Genomic DNA, 23,467 nt, shown 5'->3' on the forward strand with positions numbered 1-23,467 from the left:
CATGACTCCCGCTGGCCACAGGGACCGTAAGGAGCAGTCCCAGATGGCATCCTGCTGGTGCTCCCTTGGGAGGTAGGACTCTTCTACAGAGCCCTCCTACCTGGCCCTGTGCTGAGATATGATGGAGAGAATATCGTGTCCATCAACCCCTGGATCACAAGATGTGGCTTTCAAAGCACTGGCATTGGTGAGGGGTGGTGAACACCTCAAATCCCAACAAAGATACAGGTCCACAGCCCCTCATCCGATACCCCTGGGGCAAGCTGTCTTGGTAGTCAGATGTCTGTGGAGTTCACGAAGGTGATATAATGCACACACTGCATGTTACATAACACCACTTGTGGGGCCTGGGCAAGCTCACTGTAACTTAGCATCAGTATTTCTGCAGTTCCCGTGAACACTCCCAGTGCCTGGAATAAATCGGGACTACCAATGGAGTTGGGTTACTTCCCATGAGGTTTCATTGCCAATAACTCCACCCGAAAATTAGGAAAACCCTTGCATGGATTTGGGAATTAGGGACAAAGGCTGTGGCCTGCATCAGGAACCCAACCCAAAGACACTCTGGGCTCTCCTGCACCTTACCCAGGCCAGAGGAGGAGGACACGCTCTCCGTCAGTGAAGATGTTTCTGTTTGATCCGCTGAGAGTCCTTCCATTAGGGGCAGAGACAGCTCCGAGGAGGGCACGGATGAGTCGTAGATGCCCGAGTCCCGGGGCATGTCAGAGGGGCTGGCGGCCTTCACCACGTGCAGCAGGGGGCGCAGGACCGAGCTGCTGCCGGGCCCAGGCCCCGCCTCCACGTCTGGGTCCAGGCCCAAGGGCTGGCCCTCCAAGGGCAAGTCGGCCTGCACCCCGGGGACCGCCTCGGCCTTGAGGCAGAAATCGTTGTCAGGGCCTGGTTTGCACATGACATCATTTAACACTAAGCCCGAGTCAAACTTCTCCAGCACTGGCTCCCGGTAGTGAAGTGGGGTAGGGCGTAGGGGAATGAATTGCTTCTCAAACCAGTCGGGCTCCTCATCGATAAATTGGTGCATGTTGCAAATGGCGACGTAAAGGGACCGACCTGATTTGCTGCGAAAGTAGTTCCTTCTGCTCACCTGTCCGGGGTACTGCCCGGGCTCCGGGAGACCGTGGTCTCGGGAGTGCAGGTGGGAACAGAGCTGGGGAAGGTTGTCCATGAGTTTGTACTTGGTGCTCAGGTCCAGGATGCCGGGAACATCTCCCTCGCAGGAATAGTCGAAGTAAACGGTGATGAACTTGCTGAGCTGGGCTGAGGAGCTCTGTTTGGCCTGGCGGAGCTTTTCAGCAATGGCGGACACAGCCACCAGGAAGAGCTCGCCCTTCCCGGAGCCCCGGCCGCTGCCTTTGTGCTTGTAGTTCTTCTTGTCCACAAAGTACTTCATGCCTTTGGAACACACCACGATGATGAACTGGGACTCATGGATCTTCTGGATGACCCATTCTCTCTGTCCTTCTCGGCAAAGACTGAAGTCTTCCCACAAGTCCAGAGCCACCTGGAAATAGATCACAGACTTCACTCACCCCAACCGTCTGGGGAGGGGGGGGTCAGGTCAGGTAACAAAAACAAGAGTGTTACAAGAAGGTCACATCATACGTCCCTTGAGTATTATCAGCACTGCCGTGTGCAGGCTCAGAGCTGCTGGGCTTTGAGAACAGCTCACATTCTGTGGGTGATGGTCATGTGCCAGGCCCTCTGCATCGTGCCCCTGTTTTAGCCTAACGTGGGGCCATTAACACACTCACCCTATGAGGGAAGATCCTGAAGAGAAATCTGGAAGGTGATGACGGAAGGATCTGGGTGAAGGACCCCGAAGCAGGCAGCAAATGGGGCTCACATCTGGATGCCAGAGCTGCCCACAATGCTGACTGACTCACATCTAGAGAGCGTGACTGACAAAGAAGACCTCCTTGGCCCCAAGGTCAGCCACGCTGTTTACCAGTCAGTCAATGGCCAGAGAGGAGAGGGTGGTGGACTGTAGTAACACAGCCACTCTCCTTAATGCACTTAGTGAATGACTGGCACCTCCCCCCATGACTTCATGGCAATCTATGGGGTCATCTCCCTAGAAGGCCTTTAACCCCAAGGAGCCTCTGGGAGGGCATTTGGGGGGAGGGGCACTGACAAAGGAAGGAAAACCAGGCACGCATGTCCTCTTCAGAGGGCTTCACCTTCTCTGACCATTTTCATGTGATTCTGCTGAAAACGTCTCTTGGCAGTTGTATTAACCTTTCTTTCTGTGGCTCAGAAACTAATTCCTGGGGGTTCCTGGGTGGCTCAGTCAGTTAAGTCTTCAGCTCAGGTCATCATCTCATGGTTGATGAATTCGAGTCCTGCATTGGGCTCTGCACTTACAGTGTGAAGCCTGCCTGGGATATTTTCTCTCTCCCTCTCTCTTGCCCCTCCTCCATTTGTGCACGTGCTTGCTTGCTCTCTCTCTCTCTCTCAAAAATAAACAAACTTAAAAAAAAAAGGGAAACTAATTCCCAGGGGCTATGCCTGAGTGCAGGAGCCACTGTCTCTTATGAGGAAGGGTGTTCTGAAATGATTTTCTTCCTTTTTGGCTCTAAGGTGTTATCAAAGGGAAGAAGGCCCCCAGCGTTCACTCACTTGCTGAAAATAATCCTAAATCATCTTATGTTTCCTTAATTCTCACTAGCATTATACATTCTAAAAGCTAACTAGAAATATATACCAAGCATTTTAAAAATTTTCCCATCTTTGACCCAGCAATTCCACTTCCTGGCTTCTATCTCTGGAAAATCATTAGAAAGGAGGCAAAATTGAACTACTGAAGCTGTTTAACAATATGAAATAACTCAATTATAGTAAATTGATATTATGGATCATGTGGCTAAAGTTGCATGGTGCAGTCATGCTGGAAAACAGTATGGAGGTTCCCCAAAAAGTCAAAAATAGAATTGCTCTATGATCCAGCAATTGTACTATTATGTATTTCCCCACAGAATACAAAAATGCTAATGTATCCTGATGTTTATAGCAGCATTATCAACAAAAGGCAAATTATGGAAAGGCTCAAATGTCCATCGATAAAGAAGATGTGGTTTATATACACAATGGAATACTACTTGGTGATGAAAAAGAATGAAATCTTGCCATTTGCAACAATGTGGATGGAATAGGAGGGTAATATGCTAAACGAAATAAGTCAGTCAGAGAAAGACAGATATCATGTGATGTCACTCATATGTGGGATTTGAGAAACTCAACAGATGAGTTGAGGGGAAGGAAAGGAAAAATAAGATACAACAGAAAGGGAGGCAAACCATAAGAGACTCTTTAAACACGGAATGAACTGAGACTTGATGGGGGTGGGGGATTGGGAGGGTGGGGAAGATGGGTGATGGGCATGGAGAAGGGCACTTGTTGGGATGAGCACTGGGCATTGTATGTAAGTGATGAATCATGAAAATCTACTCCTGAAGCCAAGACCTACACTGTATGTTAGCTAACTTGACAATGGAAAAAAAAAAAAAAGATGTGGCATGTATATATTATATATTATACATTAGATGTTATATATATTTTATTATTACATTATATTATATATATGTCCCGCATGATGGGACATTACTCAGCCATAGAAAAGAATGAAATCTTGCCATTTTCAATGACATGGATGGAGCTAGAGAAGATTATACTAACCAAAATAAGTCAGAGAAAGACAAATACCATATGATTTCACTCATATGTGGAATTTAAGAAACAAAACAAATGATCATTGGGAAAAAAGGGAGAGAGAAAGCAAACCAAGAAACAGACTCTTAACTATAGAGAACAAACTGATGGTTACCAGAGGGGAGGTGGGTGGGGGATGGGTGAAATAGGTGATGGGGATTAAGGAGGGCACTTGTCCTGATGAGCACCAAGTGTTGTATGGAAGTGTTGAATCACTACTGTCTATACTGGAAAATAATATTACCCTGTATGTTTTACTAACAGGAATTTAAATACAAACTTAAAAAGTAATGAAATAAAATGATAGTTTACATAGAACTTTCAATAGTGTAAAAAGTTATTAAATGAAGAGACAGGAAAAAATCATTCCAATCACCCCAAAATGGAAAACTGTATGCATGACTTCATCTATGTAGAAAGGAACTGGAAGGAAATACACCAAGTATTAACTGTGGGTCCTCTTTTCTCCAGGTTGAGATTACAGGCCATTTTTTGTTTTTGTCATCCTTTAGTGTTTGCAAATTTTCTACAGTAAGCATTACCCTCATAATTGGAAGACTTTTTCCACCTGAGGCTAGTTAGTTACAAAGTAGAGCAAATGGGTTGTCTGTGTCTAAAGACTGTGTGGCACCCGCTGGAGCTTGTAATTGGTTTTTCAGTACACAGGCCAATCGGCCCATCTCTGTAGCTTCATGTGTCAGCCTTGTAAATAGGTGTTCCTGACACTAGGGGGCAGCCTCGCTACATGAAAAGACTAAAACCTACCAGGAGGCAGAGTATCAAAGCACAAACAACTTCAATTACACAATTACTGTACAATTCTTGCATTGGCAAGAAACAGAGTGTGCCTTCCATGAGAGCTTCAAACTTCACTCTAAAATTAGCACTATGACATTACAGAAAAGCTACATATTTAGAGCTTAATTCAAAAGAATAGGCAAGAAACCTGAGTGGACCATTTGAGTACTTCACAAATTATTGTTCTCCTTTCTTAGCAAAACTTCTCCAAAGAGCTGTCTAAACCCAATGCTTTATTTTTCATGTTCTCTTAGACCTTTCAAGGCTCACCAGGATATTTTGAGTGACCACCCCCCAACACTCCCGTTGCATGTTTCCAGGGCACATGCTGCTTCCCTCCATGCAACTGCATGGTCTTTTTGATGTTTATAAAACTTCCTGCCAGGTAGGTACCACTAAAGGCTTTTGAGCAGGAGTATTTCAGGGTTAGGACTAAGCATTAGGAAACATTTAGTGCTGGCGATGGGTAGGACAGACTGAAGAAGTGTGAGGCTGACCCCGATTTGGAAGCCAGCCCCTGGTGGAAGGCAAGAGTCACCAAAGGAGGCAGGGAGGTGGTGAGGAGCATGGGAGCATGTGTCCTGCCCAGGGGAACAGAAGAGACTTCAGACTCCTCACCTCACAGCCGCAGAAGTCCTGGAGGAAGTAGGCAAAACACCGGACAACGTTCATGTGATTCTGGCCATCTTTACTGGAATAGCAGAGGAAAACCTTTGGCCGAGGCCAGAGCCTCTCTCTGGGGAGTGCCGTGGTGTACGAGGAGGACTCAGAACTCTCTTCATCTAAATGTGAATATATATTTTCTAAATTGGAAAAGAAGATAAGGTTGATGCCTATGAGCAATGCTTTGTCCTGTTCCCTGAGACTCAGGACCTAATGCCATCTTCAAGAAACAACAGTTGACATGTCTGCCTGAGCATGTGCCCAGTGCGCCCCACCCCCCCAGCCCCTGGGGACACCACCGGGAATGGGACAGCTGATTTCTCCAGCGGAGCAACAAATGGCCAAGATTTGTTGTTCGCCTGACACTGACCTCAAGTAGGCTGGGAAAACTGCAGGGACCACCCTGGCCAGCAGAGAGCACCCAGAAGCAGCTGGTGCTCCAGGTGTTAACTACCAGACCAATTAAGCACTGACAGCTGAGCTTCTTAAACAAAAGGGGTGGGTGGGAGAAAAGAAAACCCTTTTACTGAGGTATAACTTATAAAGTATATAACTCTTAAGAGTACATCTCAACAAACTTTTATCTAAATATATACCTGTGCAACCACCACTCAGATCAAGGTATGAAACATTTCCAAGCTCCCCCAGGAAGTTCCTTTCCAACACCTGACTTTTATAAGTGATCACGCCCTACCTCTGCCCTTACACCTTTAAACTTCCTTTATGTTCTTGAATTTACTACCTTAAATTTGAGAACAGAATTACAGCTTCGTGTTCATGGCTCCTGAGGTTAAAAATCAAGCATTTTAATGCCAGGAACTACAGGAGCTATGTGGCTTCCCAGATGCCCACTCTGGGTGGGACCAAGGGCTCCCAGGCTCCCTCTGTTGGCCGTGGTCCTGCCAACCTGGGGGGAACACAACACACAGATACCTTGTTGCTTCTTGCGGCACATCACGGTGAAGAGGGTGGCAAATGCGGAGATGACAACCAGAGGCACGGTGATGGCAACAGCCCTAATGGGCCCGGCCCACGGGGAATGTGCTGGGAAATTTCAAAGACAAGAGGCTTGAAACTTAAGCAGCACAAGGTCAAAGGGAAATCTCCCCCCACCTTTTTAAACACAAGCTGCATAACAGATTCTAGAACCTCTTGACCACATTTCTCTAGTACTGGTCTGGTGATTATAAAAGGATTCCTTTTAAAGGGTTATAGGATACAATACCACAGTTAGAGTTGCTGGAACAGTAAATACCTATGAGTGGGAATTCTGCCCAAGGAAACCTCACCTCCCACCACTTTTCTTCCAAGGACAAGTGACTATTTAGTCCCAGCTACACACAAATACACACCAACCACACTGGCGTCAGTTTTCCAGGCACTGACATTAGGATGGAAGGAAAGTCAGCTTTGATGGGATAGCTTTTCTTTTTATTGTTTTTAAGTTTATTCTGAGAGAGAGTGTGCATACACATGTGAGAGGGGGAGGGACAGACAGAGAGAATCCCAAGCAGGCTTTGCACTGTCAGTGCAGTCTGACTTGGGGGGATGTGGGGCTCAATCTCACAAACTGTGAGATCATGACCTGAGCCAGGTGAGCCAAGATCATGACCGGAGCTGAAATCAAGAGTCAGATGCTTAACTGACTGAGACACCCAAGCACCTCTGATGGAACATCTTTTTAAAAGACAGGAGCTCAAATGCTGTGTTTTGATTTTGTAAAACATGAAGTATAGAATGTTATCAAATAGCATGGTCTGCTGTAGTCCTGTGCCAACATTTCACACAGAAAATTAAAAAAAAAATCATACCTGGCTTTAAGGCATAATGCATCACTTTTCTTGTTGTATTAGTGTCATCCACCAGCTACAAAACAGAGGATGATGTATCGTTATTTTATAAAAGTGATAACATCTCAACAGATTCCGTCCATGTTTCCCTATGTAGACAGTGGGGGGTAGGAGGAAGGAGAGCTGCTGTCTATGATCATGAATGAGCCAGGACTAGACATTACATCAGATCCATCTCTGCTTTACCAACTCAAAACCCTCAACCTCATCACCTTTCCTTTCATGAATCAAACGTGGTTCATTCATTGATGAATCAGCTGGTGAGTTCCACATTCTAACAATCTTCAATTACAACGGCATCCTACCACTAATTTTATGAGGCCCCCATTAATGCTTTAAGAGGGTTTAAAACCCTCTTAAAACCACATACTGCTACCAAGTCATACAACCAGTGTTTCTCCTAAAATGTTGAAACATGTTGGTTTCTCTGAATAGTGGGTCTATGGGCAAATTTTTAATTTCATTTCCTATTTTTCTTTTTTTCTATTTTTGTTTGACTCCTATTTTTTGTAGTATGTTTGATACTAAAAAAGTAATCTAAAATAAAGAAGAAAAATATATATCCCTTGCATGTTTTCCGTGGTATTTAGAACTTCATATATATTAATACAGAAAATGTCAGCAGAAACCTAGAGAGGGATAGGCAGATATAATGGACAGCACTTTTGCTGTTTTATTACTAAAAGTTTTTATTTTTTTATTTTTATTTGAGAGAAAGAGCAAGCGTGTGAGTGGGGGAGGGGCAGAGAGAGAGAGAGAGAGAGAGAGAGAGAGAGAGAGAGGGAGGGAGGGAGGGGGAGGGAATCCCAAGCAGGCCCCACACACTATCAGTGCAGAGCTCGATGCCAGGACTGTGACATCATGATCTGAGCCAAAACCAAGAGTCAGACGCTCAACCAAATAGTCACCCAGGCGTCCCACTAAATAATTTTTAAATCTAAATTTTTAAAAACATATTTTTGTAGTATGAGGATGTAGGAGCCCAGGGCAGGTTGTCCCTGTAGGTATCACAATGGCCTATTGATAAATACTTTGAAATGAAGTTACTTGGCGAACAAGCAAGGACACTCAGACCCTCCCTTCTGTCCCCCTGAAAGCAGGAAACAGATCTCCCATATAACAAATACTCTCACTATACGAACAAGTAAAAACGACATCCTTCTGGTCTGAGATAGGGACTTGAAAGTCGAGAAAGCTGTAGAAACAAACCTTGTTATTTTTTTCTAATTTATTACCTCAGCCTAAATTCCACTTAGAATTCCTTATTAAGTAAAGCTCCCAAACATCTATTTTCTTTATCCTGTCAACTCCTCACTAATTTAGTATCTCTTTGTTTAAAAAGTATAAAAACTACACCTGCCTTTGTCATTTCTTTGGGTCTCAATTTCATTATTGGGCCTCTGTGCCCACTCAGTAAGACTCTGGTTTTTTTCTCCCCATAATCTGTCTCATGTCAATTTAATTCCTAAAACAGCTAGAAGAACCCAGGGAGGAAAGAAGGAGGCTTCTTCCTCCCCTACAAAGGAATACTGTCTAAAAATTCTAAATCATGGACTATATGGTTTCATTAAAATATTTATATGAAATATTTGAAATAATGAATGAGAAAAATCAAAGATTGATTACATATAAACTTTTTAAAAAGCATGTTAAGGACCATGTAAAAATATAATTGTACACACCCTCGACGGCTTGAAATTTTAGTGTTTTAAACAGTGGGAATTCTACATGAACTAGATTCATTCTGTAGAATTAATAATAGGGCTTTCTTGAGTTATACGTACCTCAATTATATAATCCCCAGGAGAAACATTTTGAAGGAGGCAGCTGGTTGTCTCTGTATTTTGCTCCTGCAAAGAAACAAAACACTTTTAAAACTCACTTCTTGGATAAAGGTCATCTGGACTGCTCTTTTCCCCCTAGAGCTGAAGGAGACTTGCCACCAGTCTTAATATGTTCAGAACACTTTGATTAGGGCAGAAAGCAACCATGTGTATCTGCTACATGTTATCTGAGTTTCACTTTGATAAAAAGGCCCAGGAGAGCCCAGGACCAACCCCCCAACCCCCATAGTCTAAACTTAGCTGGTGATGCCCTCAGCAGGCATATGTCATCTGAAGACAAAGAAACTAGTTAGAATACCCTTGACTTATTGAAAGGGTGAGGAAAGAAATTACCCGCCCATGTTTGTGCATGTTTTATGTGCTGTAATTTTAACTTGAGCAGAAGGTCAAGGAAGATCAATGACACAGATGAGAGCCCACAGGAAAACAAAACTCAACAATATAGGAGCATCCAGGAAGGCACTAAGTTCTGCTACCCTGACCCAAACCCTCTCCTGGTGCTCACTAGAGGCGATCTAGCAGTTCTGTGCACTTGCACCAGACATCTTCCCCTCTTGCTGACCACCCTCAGTTTAAGAACTTGGCTGCTGAGCTTCTACTTGACTTTGGCCTATGTGTAAAATCAGTAGGCCCCTAAAATCCTAGTGGTTTGGCTCCTAGATGTGGCATTTCCACTGACTAGCTGTGTGACCTTGAGCAAGCTAGGTGACCACCTGAGCCTCAGGTTGCCCATCTGTAAAGTGGGGTGACAGCAGCCTCTGTTGCATAGAGTTGTAATGATTCAGTGAGCATAAAGCACGGTGACTGGCACACAGTGAGCGCCCAATTAATGTTTAAAATGTAGCAGAAGGAACTAGAAATACTTCATTCTTTTGGCTCCTTGGTAATATCTTTCCCAGGCTACATCACCACGGGGATAGCTGGGGTGTAGGTAACTGGGGAGTGAGGATATCCCTAAGACTATGCTGGAATATCTACCAACTGCTGAGAGTCAAAGCCTAATGTTCATGTTGAACCACCCAGATTCCAGGGGCCCAGGGGTCACTTTAAAACATGTACTATTCCAGAGGCACCTGGGTGGCTCAGTCGGTTAAGTGTCTGACTTTGGCTTGGGTCATGATCTCACGGTTCGTGAGTTCGAGCCCTGTGTCAGGCTCTGTGCTGACAGCTCAGAGCCTGGAACCTGCTTCAGATTCTGCATCTCTCTCTCTCTTTCTGCCCCTCCCCCACTCATGCTCTGTTTCTCTCTCAAAAATAAACATTAAAAAACATTTAAAACATGTAGTATTCCTTAATGTACACATAGCAGCTCACCTGTTTACAGGTCTTTCGCTTGAAGGGCCCTTCATGCTTGAGCTTATAATGAAGATAGAAGAAACGGAAGCCAAAGGTGTGTGGTGCGTGGTCAAAGGACACCTGCATGTCCAAACCGTGCTGGGTGATGTTCAGGTTCCGAGGCTTCCAGACTGGGAGGAGGAAGGACTCGGATGAGCACCCAGAGGCCACCCCGACACCACTGTGCTGGACAGACTTGACGGATAGGAACGGCTATACTCACAGGGTTTACAGGCCAGGTTGTCCGGCTGTAGCAGTAGGTCGCAGGCTATTAAGAAAGATGTGTATTTTTAGTTATAGTACAGTCTGACATTTTCCTCATGCAATAATTCAATAAAATGTAAATATATGGCGCTGGGTACTGCTGGTCAAAGTATAAAATAGATCAATTGAGCAATGATTTCCGGTACAGTGCAGTTATATCTCATGAAAATTTAAATTGTACAATATAAAAATATTAATGCAGTTCATTTTGTGCCAAATAAATGGAAACAGTGTAAAGTCACCCAACCTTTTAAAGCTTGTCAAGCATTACATAGTTTCAAGGCCAGTGGGACTGTGTTCAGCCCACGGCCACATGGAGGCTCTGTTTCAGCTGTAAACAGAAGTGACGCCAGCCTGCTCCACTGCACAGGTGCTTAGGCGCAAGAGAACTTTGGAGTGATCCTAGTAACTGCCTTGGGTTGTTTTCACATTTGCCAGCATTCTATTTTAAAATCCTTTTGGGGGTGTCTGGGTGGCTCAGTCAGTTAAATGTCCGATTTCAGCTCAGGTCACGATCTCAGGGTTCGTGAGTTCGAGCCCCGAGTCAGGCTCTGTGCTGACAGCGTGGAGCTTGCTTCAGATTCTGTATCTCTCTCTCTCTCTCTCTCTCTCTCTCTCTCTCTCTCTCTCTCTCTCTCTCCCCCCCTGCCCCTCCCCCACTCATGCACATGCACTCTCTCTCTCTCTCTCTCTCTCTCTCTCTCTCTCTCAAAAATAAATATATAAATAAATAAACATTTTAAAATCCTTTTGATGGAGTCTAAAAATGGCATGCAGGCATCTACTAAATAGTGGCACCAGCACTGAAAACTAGGCTGTAGAGTTTTGAAACAGGACTTAAATGTGATAAAAACACAAGAGAGGGGCCAAACAGCTAGTCCAATATGCCATGTTGCTAACCCAGGGAGAACCTTCTGGAAAATGTCCACATACTGCCAAGAAAATCAAAGGCAGCATCACGATCACAGGGCACGGAAATGGTGATAAACACATCTCCCGCCCCTGCCTCACCCCCAGATAGACACAATGATTCTGATGGGAAGACTTTATCTTAAATTATGCTAGTTCTGATTAAGGCAAGCTTTTCTTAAACATATTTGAATCCTCTAACTGGTTCTGTGTAAGGCACTGAGATGTAAAATGCATATAGTCTTTGCCCTATGGAATCATATTTTAATTAAGAAAATGAGACCAAACTGTTATAAAATAATTGTGCTGCACAGGAAACACAGTTTAAAAAAAGAAAAGAAAGGCAAAAAGAAAACAACCAGAGTGTGAATGCTGCAGCTGAGAACAAAAACATCACAGAGGAGGAGGACGGCAACTGGGCCACATAGGAAGGGCTGTTGAGTTGGCCTGACAGCTGACCATCAGGGGTCTGGTATGCCGGACAGAAAAACTGGACGGGAAGGCAAGAGGGAATGGCTGCAGGTTTCAGGATGCCTCGGCACCAAATCTGAAAGCAGCGATTCAGGTTGAAGAAAGACACACCACACCGTGCACAGAACAGACGGGAAAGGGTTGGCTGGTCAGCATGGTTGGCTGGAGAGTGTGGACTCCAGAGTCAGACTTCTGGGTTCAAATCCCAGCTCCCACCAGGCTCTTTAATCTCTGGGTGTATCACTGCACATGTAATAAGTGCACATGAGAGGATTAAATTCTTGAAGGGTTGGAATGGGGGTAAACTGAGTCAGTGTTTAGAAAGCATTTAGGGGTGCCCTGGGTGGCTCGGTTGGTTAAGTATCCAACTTCAACTCAGGTCATGATCTCATGAGGTTTATGAGTTCAAGCGCCGCGTCGGGCTCTGTGCTGACAGCTCAGAACCTAGAGCCTGCTTTGGATTCTGTGTCTCCCTCTCTCTCTGCCCCTCCCCTGCTCATGCTCTGTTTCTCTCTCTCTCTCTCTCTTTCAAAAATAAACAAACATTAAAAAAAAAAAAAAAAAAAAAAGCACAGGACCTGACACGTGAAGGTTAAAAAAACAAACTTTCTAGAAAAAGGCAATCTCAGGGTTGTTGCTTAATTTTCTTAATGTAATCCTGAAAACAGGCAATCACTCACAGAAGCCACCTTCCTGATGACAGGTAAAAGATGGATTATTTCACGCTCTCCCCTTCACCCCAAAAAATCAACTTCTACTGTTTATTCCTGCTCTTCTTTTTTCCTAAATGGTTTTAATATATGGCTGTCTGACAGCACTTTAAAAAAAAAAGAAAAAAAAAAAGAAATCAAGCATCAACATCTACTCTTGAACAAGCGTGAAATGGGTGTCGTAGGCAGTATTGGGTGAATACTGCCTAGGCCAAATCCTAATTCTAAGAATTGCTTTTCTGGGTACTTTTCCTGGATGCTTTTCTCCTCACGATGCTGGTGTCATACCAGTATTTGGTATATTTCTCCAAAAAGTCATTAGAATCAGGAGCAGTCTCATCATGGGAACCAGGCAAGAAAGGCCATACTCACCGCGGGTTCTGAAGAAGAAAGGGTGGTAATTGCTTTCATTTTTAATGGAAGGAAAAGGGACGATCTTCACAAAGTAATCCGTTTCAAATTTCATATTCAGGAAAGGTTGAGATTCCATTCCCTAAAAGGGAATAAAAACAGACATGATATCATGAAGAAATTACCCACCCCTCCACCTACACACAGGACCTTCAGTCCTCTCTGATAGTCACCCAGACACCGCTCCAGAGCTAGGGGCTATTTTCTGGACCAAGTTTAGGTTTGGATCCCTAACCGAAATAAAGACTGACAATGCTGCCTGTGCTCTGGCAAAGAAGCCCTAGGTGGTGAACGCGGAACCTCAAAGCTGGTGGGGAGGAGTCCGCGTGCTCTTGAGTGCACAAAGCCACCTTCCAGGACATGTAACCTGAGAGGTGTGTTTACCAGCGAGAGGTGCTGGAGGGTTTCTCTGGGTGTGGAGCAGGCTCAGGGTGTTGCCGAGCTGTTTCTCGCCCACCTTGGCAGGAGGGGTGGACCCCACAGCCCCTCCTTCTCCAGTTTCACAGACATTCAATAGACCATTCAGACGCCCAGAACAATGGCGTGTCTCCAGGGGCACATTCCCCGCGTGTGACTTACAGTTCTTTTGAAGCTACTGTTGAGCTGCTTTGGGTCCTTTAGAATCAGTTGTTGGCACCGTCTTCCCTCTGACTTCAGCTCCTCCAGTATTACTCGAAATCCTTTTAGGAATTCGATGCCTAAGCAGAGCAGAATGCTTTTATTAAAAGCCGACCTAATTACTTTTGAACACACTTTCCTTCCTCCAAGATTACCATCCTTTCCACCTACACAACGGAGGTAAAGGAATTCTTACTTTGGCTAGCACATCTGAGTCTTACAGAAAGGAAAACCACATACCCCGCATTCCTCTGGTACAGGCCAGGTGATTTTCTCCATCCCATCATTACTAATTAATTAGCTCTAATCCAGCCAGCTACTTCACAAATGCCCATTGCCTCTGTGACATTAGGGTTCAAATATATAGACTCAAGTCACAAGTGATCCTAAAAGTCTACAGTGGAATACACAATTTCTAGGTCCTGACACAGAGTGTATTCAGCTGATGGTAATTCCCAATGCTGACTAGGGACTCCCGTAAACCATGTTTCTGCTTTAAGTTTTCGTCCTATATTTTGCTGGCATGGTTCATCCAAGTAATGCACAAAATTCCCAACAAAGTATGTGCCTACACCCAAGGGGTTTCTAGACTTGGGATTAAATAGCTCAGAACGCCCATGTGATTGACAAAGTTCTTGCTCTAATCATGCCTGAAAGGCAGACACCCAAGGGCTGCCCAGTGTGCGCTCTTCATACAGCCCTCAGAGGCCCCGAGACGCCCACAGTGCCACTGAAAGACGCCCGGCCCAGCCTCCCCGCCACCTGAGGATTAAGCTCCGCTGATCACAAGAGCCAGTACCAGTGCTCTTCGTCATTTGGAGACTGGAGCGGTCCGACTGCAGCTGGAGATCCCCAAAGCCGGCCTCAATTGGCACGGTATCGATTTCGCATTCTTTCTGAACACTAGACAAGGAGACAATTTCAACCCTTCCCCTCCCGGGGCAGAAGTAATGACATAGGATGCAATTAACCAGGTGGAAAAAGTACCGATGGCAAAGGACAGGAAAATCTTTTTCGAAAAGGTTCTTTTATCCTATAATTATTTGATGAAGAACACGTATTTTATGGTGAGTAGGGCAAAGGAGTTACAATTAGAGCTTCACATTTTCAGGGGTCACGGGGTACAGTGTGCAGGCACTGACTCTGCTGTACTGTATTTCAAGTTTAAAGCTTCCTGTGGGGGTGAGAGCCACCTGACCCACAGCCCAAGATTCAGATACAACAGGAGCCACAGTCTCTGACCAGCAACTAAGATTTAATTCATGTCATGTCCCTAGAACTCCTGTTTAACAAAAGCTGGATGATTCATATAATTAAAGACTGCGCACCTCACAGTTTCATAAAATTCATCAGCTGAGGTAGGAGTAGGTGGTTCTAGTCCTTATTTTTATTTATTTTTTAAATGTTTTTTCAAGTTTATTTATTTAGAGGGAGAACACAAGTTGGGGCAGAGAGAGAGAGAGAGACAGAGAATCCCAAGCAGGCTCCATGTTGTCAGCACAGAGCCCGACGCAAGGCTCGATCCCACAAACTGTGAGATCATGATCTGAGCCAAAATCAAGAGTCAAATGCTTGGGACACCGGGGTGGCTCAGTCAGTTAAGGTCCGACTTCGGCCTGGGTCATGATCTCACAGCTTGGGAGTTTGAGCCTTACGTCGGGCTCTGTGCTGACAACTCAGAGACTGAAGCTTGCTTCCAATTCTGTGTCTCCCTCTCTCTCTGCCCCTCCCCCGTTCTCTCTCTCTCTCTCTCTCTCTCTCTCTCTCTCTCTCTCTCTCTCTCCCCCCCCCCTCCAAAATAAATAAATGTTAAAAAATTTTTTTTTAAAAAAGGGTCAGATGCTTAACCAACTGAGCCACCCAGGAGCCCCTAGTTCTTATTTTTAAGAGGTTAGCGTGAAAAACCACTATGCCAAGTCTGCCAGGTGGGGGTAAAAGCAGCAAATGTAAACCTTAATGCCTTTATCACAACACTCTGAATTCCTTTTAGTTACACGTTTAACAACTTTACAGAGCAACTTCCCATGAAGGGACGTATTTACTCCTTCTCATCATTTAAAACTCATTAATCCTTCTGGCATCCATGGGAGGAAGGTATTGTCCTCATTTTACAAATGAGGACATAGGTACAGAGACAATGACTTATCCGGGATCACACAGGAATTAAATGGCAGATGTGGGATTCAAACCCAGGAGTGTCTGGCTCTAAGCTGGTACACTTTTTTTTTTTTTAACGTTTGTTTATTTTTGAGAGACAGAGACAGAGCGCGAACAGGGGACAGGCAGAGAGAGAGGGAGACACAGAATCCGAAGCAGGCTCCAGGCTCTGAGCTGTCAGCACAGCACCCGATGTGGGGCTCAAACCCACGAACCGTGAGATCATGACCTCAGTTGAAGTTGGACACCCTTCTAAGCTGGTGCTCTTAACCCATATGCTTTTCTGTCACCCAAGGAGTCTTTTTTTTTAAATGTATATTTATTTTTAAGAGAGTACACAAGTGGTGGAGGGGCAGGGAGAGAGGGAGACAGAGGATCTGAAGCAGGCTCCGCACTGACAGTTTGAGCCCAACGCGGGGCTCAAACTCACGAACCAAGAGATCATGACCTGAGCCGAAGTTGGACACTCAACCCACTAAATCACCCAGGCTCCCCAGGAGTTTCCTTGATAGAACCTGATAGAAACAGAACCTGTCCACCCACAAATCGTCATTCAGGAAAAGCACCACATTCTGCCCTCACTGCTCCACCTGTTAGTTTTCCAACCACCTAGCTTCCATCCCTTACTTGCATTCTAAAGGAGACTGCAATTTGTCAGGCCAACCCCTCAACCGTATAGCCTTACATGGAATGACCACTTCCTGTTGATCCACAGAGAATGTTTTTATCTTTAAATGTTAAGATAATGTTATTTTTGGAAAACCCACTGGGTTCAGACCCAGCAGTATTTACACGGATAAATGAGTCAGGCCCATGGATCTAATCCTTCCTCCCTCACTCTGCACTCACCTCTCCTGCAGTCTGGTTTTTCTGAGAATTATCCTGTTCAGATTAAGAAATCCAGACTTTATGTTACTTTTCCCTTATCCAGATTTCTTTTTCTTTTTTTTAATTCTAAGATTCAGTGGCAATGTCAAAGAAACAGGTTTGAGGACCAGGTTTTGATGATAACAGTAGCCATTTTTTTTTCTTCTTAAAGATTTTATTATTATGCTTTTTTTATTTGAGAGAGAGGGAGGGAGCACAGCAGAGGAGAGGGGCAGAAGGAGAGAAAGAATCTCAAGCAGGCTCCAGACTCAGTGCAGAGCCCAATGCAGGGCTGGATCCCACCACCCTGGGATCATGACCTGAGCCAAAATCAAGAATCGGACACTCAATCAGCTGAACCACCCAGGTGCCCCTAAAGATTTTAAGTAATCTCTACATCCAACATGGGACTTGAACTCACAACTGAGATCAAGAGTTGCATGCTCTACCAACTGAGCCAGCCATGTGTCCCAATAGCCACTGTTTTAAATTTTAAGAGCTCTTTCTAGAGATGGCTGGCTGACACAGTTGGATGACTCTTGATCTCAGTGGTCGTGAGTTTGAGCTCCACGCTGGGTACCCAGATTATTTAATAAAAACTTAAAAAATAAAAGAACTCTTTCTAGAAATACTGCGTGCATGCGCGTGTGCGTGGAAATCGTACAAAAACCAGGAGGCCGTCAGTCATCTTCACATCACAGATGGGGAAGCCAGGGCTCAGCAAGGCTTAGCAGCCTCTTGTGGCAGGTAGAATCTGGGTTCACACCCAGGCCCATCTGAACAAATGAGCCCTGACCATGTCCCCCACCCAGCTGTCCCATCCTCTCTTCTATCATCAACTCATTAAAGAGGACAAGCAAACTCTGTCCTAATCTGAATCTGACCAGATAATGTGGGTTTGCTTTTTTTCTGTTACTTCATTTTGAATTTTTTTCAGCCCACACAGTTCACATAAATTCAGTTAGTTGCCAAGATTTAAAAACTATTGACTTTAGAGTCACTTGGGTGGCTCAGTCAGTTGAGCATCCGACTTCGACTCAGGTCATGATCTCATGGTTAGGGACTTCAAGCCACGCATCGGGCTTGCTGCTGTCAGTATGGAGCCCATCTTAGATTCTCTGTCCCCTCTCTCTTTGCCCTTCCCCTGTTTGCTCTCTCAAAAAAAAAACATTTTTCTTAAATTATTGATTTTATGGATTCTTACGAGCACTGAGATATTCCTGTAAACTCACAACACGTGCCAGTGCTGTGCCCGGATATCCATGTGGGCATACAGATGGCCAATGCTGGATGCTAAAGCCATTATGCCCTTGGACAGGTCACCTGTCCCCTGGCTACTGCTTAGACCCAAAGGCTAAGGCTTCAGCACGATTTATTGCCATACACTATTATTCTTCAAACCCACATCTCTCTCAGTAACAGCCAAGGGAACAAAAGATGAGCCATGGGGTACAGTATTAAGCTCTGTACATGCCCAGGAAGTACATGCAATAAAGCAGGAAGCATATCTGTGCCCAAGCACACCTAAGCTACACGTATGTCAAGACCTGCCTGGCCCCTGCAGGTTGTCACACTGGGACCCTTGCACTGGTCACCACCCACACAGGCCACATGCTGGGCTCCATTTTGACCACTTACCAAGGGCCCCTGGGGACCAAAGAATGGTGACTGCCACTTGCTCATGGCAAGCATACTGACTGATGGTGATGTTCTGGGCATCAGCAATCACGTGCTTCCCCACTGGATTCAAGTAAGTGGTGCAGTCTAGACAGTTGCGAGAACAAAAACAGTTAGATTAAAACTTTAAATTTTACAATTTTTTATTCCCAGGTTCATCTTCTCAAATTACAAAGAGCCATCTGGAGGCAGCCAAAGCCATTCTGTTTAAAGACGTGTGCCTCAAAAGCCCAAATATGACAGTAAAGTGTGACTACTTGGGAAACTGTAAGATGCAGTCGTGGAATTTATTTATAGCACCACCACCATCCCACCACCACCCCCCGCAAGTTAACTTCTAGGACAGCATTAGGGGAGGATCATATACAGTCTGGAGTTGGACTATGTATCTGGCATTAACTTTTTTTTTTTTTTTTTACTGTTATGACATCTTACCTAAATCAAGAATTATTTACATTACTTCCATCAGTTTTCAGCATTAGAGAGAGATCTGAAGCAAAACCAATGGCTAAATACTGGGGCTTGTTTTTAGAAGAAACCTGGAGGCAAAGTGAGCAGGGAAAGGAAGTAATAGGGTAAGACTCATGGGGGAGGGGCGCACAGCAAGACAGTTAAAACAATCCAATTAGTACCTGCAAAAGGTACTAACTGACTTCCTGATGAGTGAAGCACCTCCAGTGTTAACTGGCATCGCAAAGGGAAAACACCATGTGTTAATCAAAGACATCCACAATGCCCACCAAACCCAAAGAGTTCCACATTACTCAGCCAATGAAGACCCGATTCTCTGATTTTGCCTGAGGACATTACTTGCAGCCAGGTGTCAATGTGGCCACTACCACGTGAGCAACTGTGACACCTGGTATTGCTAAACACATCTTCAAAGTCTACAGAATCCTAAAAAGCTGCCAGAAGCTTCCAGCCAGACTCAGCATGGGACTCCAGAGAATGGCCGTGGGCTGTTCTGGCCACTGACGCAGGGGAGAACCATTGGCCCTCCTCGGCAATTTTTTTAAGGTTTTTATTTATTTACGTTGAGAGAGAGAGCGCGCGTGCGCGCGCGCGAGTGAGTGAGCAGGGGAGGGGCAGAGACAGAGGAAGAGAGAGATTCCCAAGCAGGCTCCACACCATCAGCACAAAGCCCAATGCATGGTTTGAACTCACAAACTGTGAGATCATGACCTGAGCCCAAACCAAGAGTCAGATACTTAACAACTCCCAGGTACCCCCAACTCACAATTTTTATGCTGCTTCATCTCCATTTCTTTCTCAATGGTTAAACTTGAAAACTCTCTTTGGTATCTGCTGCAAAAGGTCCTCAGTTCCATCTAATGTCCAAAACTACTCATTACCCCTCCAAAGTCGGGGTGTTTTTCTTTGAGGTGAAGCAGTAAGGGGTTATTTTCTAGGCTCAGTGAGTCTGCTGCACTCCCAGTGCCCCTGCTGTGCACCGTAGCACACATTTCCCATTTTTATGACTAAAAACCTTCCCTCAATACTTGAAAATTATAAAAGAACATAAGAAAACTATAGAAGTCATCCATACCCTCCCACCACGGAGATAACTACTATCAACTTCTAAAGGACATGCTTCCAAGCCTTTTAATGTGCATATAACATAAGTCCTTTTAAAATTTCTTACTAAAATTCAAAACACATGCACCACAATGCACCCCCCCCCCACTCGGGTAACTCCCATCCCTCACAGAGCTTTGTGCCCTGCTTTCTTGCCTAACTGCACCCCCTTCCGGAAACTCCATCTGCTTAAAAAGCAGCCACCTCTACATTTCAATATTACTTCTTTTGAAAAGATGTTAATAATTAATAAAACCAAATTCTACTTCTAATGAAAATTGACTCTTGAAGCATACAACATATGTTCTCTGGGTGCAGAAGAGAATTTTAGAATAGAAAAAAATGTTTCTTTAAACATCTGGTTTAACACCCACATTGTACAAATGAGGAAACGTTTTGCAGTTAAGAGGCCAGCTGGGTGGCTTAGGATTCCGCTGCTGACCAGCCCTGGGTCTGGACAGAAAGCAGCCTGGCTCATGAAGGGCTCTTGCCATTCTAGCCTCAGCACAGAGATTACGACTATAGTAAATTCTGAATCAGAAGTGGTTAGCCTGAAAAAAATCCCTGGCTGAAACAAGCTTCCCAATATTAAAAAAAAAAAAACAAAAACAAAAAACCATCAGATTTGTCAATTTCAAGCATTTTTCATTTTTCGAAACCTCTGACTTAAACAGCTGTTAGGAAAAGATGCACGAAAACAAGAGCAAATCATGGTTTTTTTTTTTTCCTTTGTTCATTCCTAATGCCAAAATTAGCACTCTCCAGGTTTCTATAAATATAATTATGCAAATATAAAGTCAAAGAATTAAGAAAATGTATTACAACCTACTCAGGCATTACCACTCAGAGCCCAAAGAAGAAACGAGAAATGCAAAATGAAAGGAGGCGTAGAGACCTAGGAGATTCGGTTTTGACTTAATGGCAAGACATTACCTTTCTTTGTAACATCAAATGGCAAAAGAGCAGAAATATAAGATTTTGTAGTTTAACCCTTTTGGCGAAAACCTGATCATTGGCTCTCAGCTCTTCCAAACAGAATGAGTAACCAGTCAACTGAGCAAGAACAGAAACTTCCTTGTGGAAGAGAGAAAGAAATATCTTTTCAATGGAAAACAATGAATAAATTTTTTACACAAACCTGGATCCAATTATTAGCAACTCTAACATTTTGGATTCTGGTTACCAAAAAACTATGCCCAAATGACATTTTGCCAAAATGCAACCGAGCTTCAGATGTCTCAGGAGTCAATTCAAGTTGCGAATTAAATTCTAATTAAATGCTGAAGAGTAAGAAAGAAAGAAATGACTAAGAGACGGGCATCAGGCACATGGGCCAAATGTTTAGTCCCATGAAGAAAACAATAGATACTTTTAAGTTTTACAGGTACAGATCCTCTTTCACAAAACCCCGTATTAAATTAGAGCTGCAAATACTTGTTTGCAGCTGACCGGAAAATTTTGAACTCTTGAATGTAATACAAGATCTGCCAGGACCAAGAGCATATATTAGAAATTAACTTTGTAGCTCAAAGAGAGCTCTCTTACACATGTCTTTACTTAGCTGAATTAAGTGTCCTGGACTTGCAAATCTTTCATTAGCATTACAGCATTTACCCAGAACAGGCACCCACCACTAACTTGAAATGTCTGTTTCAAATGTAAGTCCTCATTGGTTAACTTAAAATACTCACGTCAGCAACTGCGGGCATAAATTTGACACACATATTTGTATCTTAAAATTGTTAGATTGTATACATGACCTCAAAAATCTTGCTCTAGCAGTGATCATTTCAAAGGCCTCACTGTGACCTACACCCATTATTTACATGGATTCACAACCCTCTCCAAGAGATGAATCAAAGGTCAGGAGTCACTTAAATAGGAGTCAAGCTCCCTCTTGTTAACGTTTTTACATGTAAATTATGGCTCACAAGGCTAAAATGCTCACAATTCCATATAATTACCTTCTCAGGCATGGAAGCATTTGCTGAGGGGAGATTCTATATGCCTAATCAGAAAAAGCACCCCACCCTGCCCTTAGGAAACAATTCAGACAGATTAAGTCACACTTCCTTGAGAGAAAGGGCCAAAAAGATGCTGTATTCCAATTCTGGTTGGAATGACTTCTAATATTAACAGATATCAATTACTGAGTGCACATCTTAGGCCAGCCACTGAGTTAAGCAGGTAAAAGCATTACCTCATTTAACCCTCAAAATGATGCCGAGGAAGAACCTAATCTTTATTTTATATGATGTGAAAGCTGAGGCTTGAAGTCAAATCACCTGCCACAGCTCACAGCTGACAGGTAGGGAACCAGAGCTGGAATCCAGGTGAAGTCAGAGATGGCCAACTGGAGACCCTTGGGCAAATCTGGGGCAACGTTCACTTGGCCCACTCTATGTGTGTGAAAAATTTTAAATAGATGACAGTATTAAAAAATGGTTAGACAAAAAATGCAAATTTCTTACTCTTCTTCAAAATCACATCTGGCCACACTCAGGGAATTTCAAGGCCACCATGAGCTGGAATGGAGAGAAGCCAGTGCCCCCTTCAGACCAGACAGTCCCTGCTACTCCCTAGCATCTTGCACTTGAGTAGCTTTGTCCCATGCTGGGCCCTACAGGCATCTGCCTTAGTTCTTAAGGACATGACTATGTCCTGAAGAAATCAGGGGAGGTCTCCCTCCATCCAAAATTTCTCCCAACACTATGGAGGGCACTTGACCTATCCAGGCTCCCAAATACTTGAGTGACTTAATGGAGACTCAGCCAGCTGCTTTAGCTCTATTGATAAACCTGGGCAGGTTCAGAAAATTCCTCAACCCTAGGACCTCAAGTGTCCTTGATTGAGCATGACTGTGTGAGCTTTAGATCACTGAACGGGCCCCATTCTTCAGCGGTGAAGCCAGTTACTTACTGTCATATCTGAAGGTGATGTTGTGCAGCCCACTGTTTCTGCTGGCCGGCCCCACTCCCTGTGGGAAAACAAGAGAACATGATGAGGAGAAAAGCCAATTTGCTTTTCCAGCACAGATCCCTTGGAGTCAAAATGTACACAAGATAACAAAGACCCAGGGTCATGCCAGTCGCTGAGCAGTATCTACCACTCCTCCCGCCCACTCTGTGCCTCTTCTCCCCCCACTGACTGCCAACCTCCCTCCAGCCCAGGAGATTCCTACTGCCAGGCCGACGGCATCATGAGAACGTACTTCCCTAAGACAAGAGGAGCATGCTGTTCCGTGTTTGGGGGTTAAATAATAATTCATTAACAGTAAAATTGGGAGAGAGATCATGAGCTGCCAGCTGGAGCCCTTCCAGTTGGATCTGCTTTGAGCACTGATTGGTTATAAAATTCGCCTACCAGACACTCTCGTCCAAAAGCTCTATTAAGCCACGACAGATAGGCAATTCCTCAAGTCTAAGGAAACAGGTTTCTCATTCCAAGACTGGGAATGAGTGTGGGAATAAGCCATTACTTTTAATGAGAAAATTCTTCACTGTATCCATACCTATGCTTGGAATATATAGGGTGGGTCATAAAAGAAAAAGAAAAAAGACTTTAAAAGGGCTAACTCTAACTCTTGGTGATGTGG

General features: G+C 44.3%; 1 protein-coding gene across 2 annotated transcripts in view; it reads right to left on the reverse strand.

Annotated features, from left to right (window-relative positions):
* Positions 1 to 23,467, reverse strand: part of IL17RD (interleukin 17 receptor D) — a 71,228-nt gene that overhangs the window by 6,533 nt on the left and 41,228 nt on the right. Inside the window, exons 2-12 of one of the 2 annotated variants that reach the window (XM_042929719.1) lie at positions 22,792 to 22,849; positions 18,259 to 18,384; positions 13,558 to 13,676; positions 12,940 to 13,060; positions 10,437 to 10,481; positions 10,193 to 10,344; positions 8,819 to 8,884; positions 6,996 to 7,050; positions 6,118 to 6,228; positions 5,140 to 5,303; positions 586 to 1,519 (exon numbers count right to left, since the gene is read on the reverse strand). In XM_042929719.1, the coding sequence (XP_042785653.1) occupies positions 586 to 1,519; positions 5,140 to 5,303; positions 6,118 to 6,228; positions 6,996 to 7,050; positions 8,819 to 8,884; positions 10,193 to 10,344; positions 10,437 to 10,481; positions 12,940 to 13,060; positions 13,558 to 13,676; positions 18,259 to 18,384; positions 22,792 to 22,849 (1,951 nt within the window). Of the gene's footprint in view, positions 1 to 585; positions 1,520 to 5,139; positions 5,325 to 6,117; positions 6,229 to 6,995; positions 7,051 to 8,818; positions 8,885 to 10,192; positions 10,345 to 10,436; positions 10,482 to 12,939; positions 13,061 to 13,557; positions 13,677 to 18,258; positions 18,385 to 22,791; positions 22,850 to 23,467 lie in introns of both variants that reach the window. The other variant, XM_042929718.1, reaches the window with a different exon arrangement.

Source organism: Panthera leo, chromosome A2, assembly GCF_018350215.1.
Source record: "Panthera leo isolate Ple1 chromosome A2, P.leo_Ple1_pat1.1, whole genome shotgun sequence".
Taxonomy (NCBI): Eukaryota; Metazoa; Chordata; class Mammalia; order Carnivora; family Felidae; genus Panthera; species Panthera leo.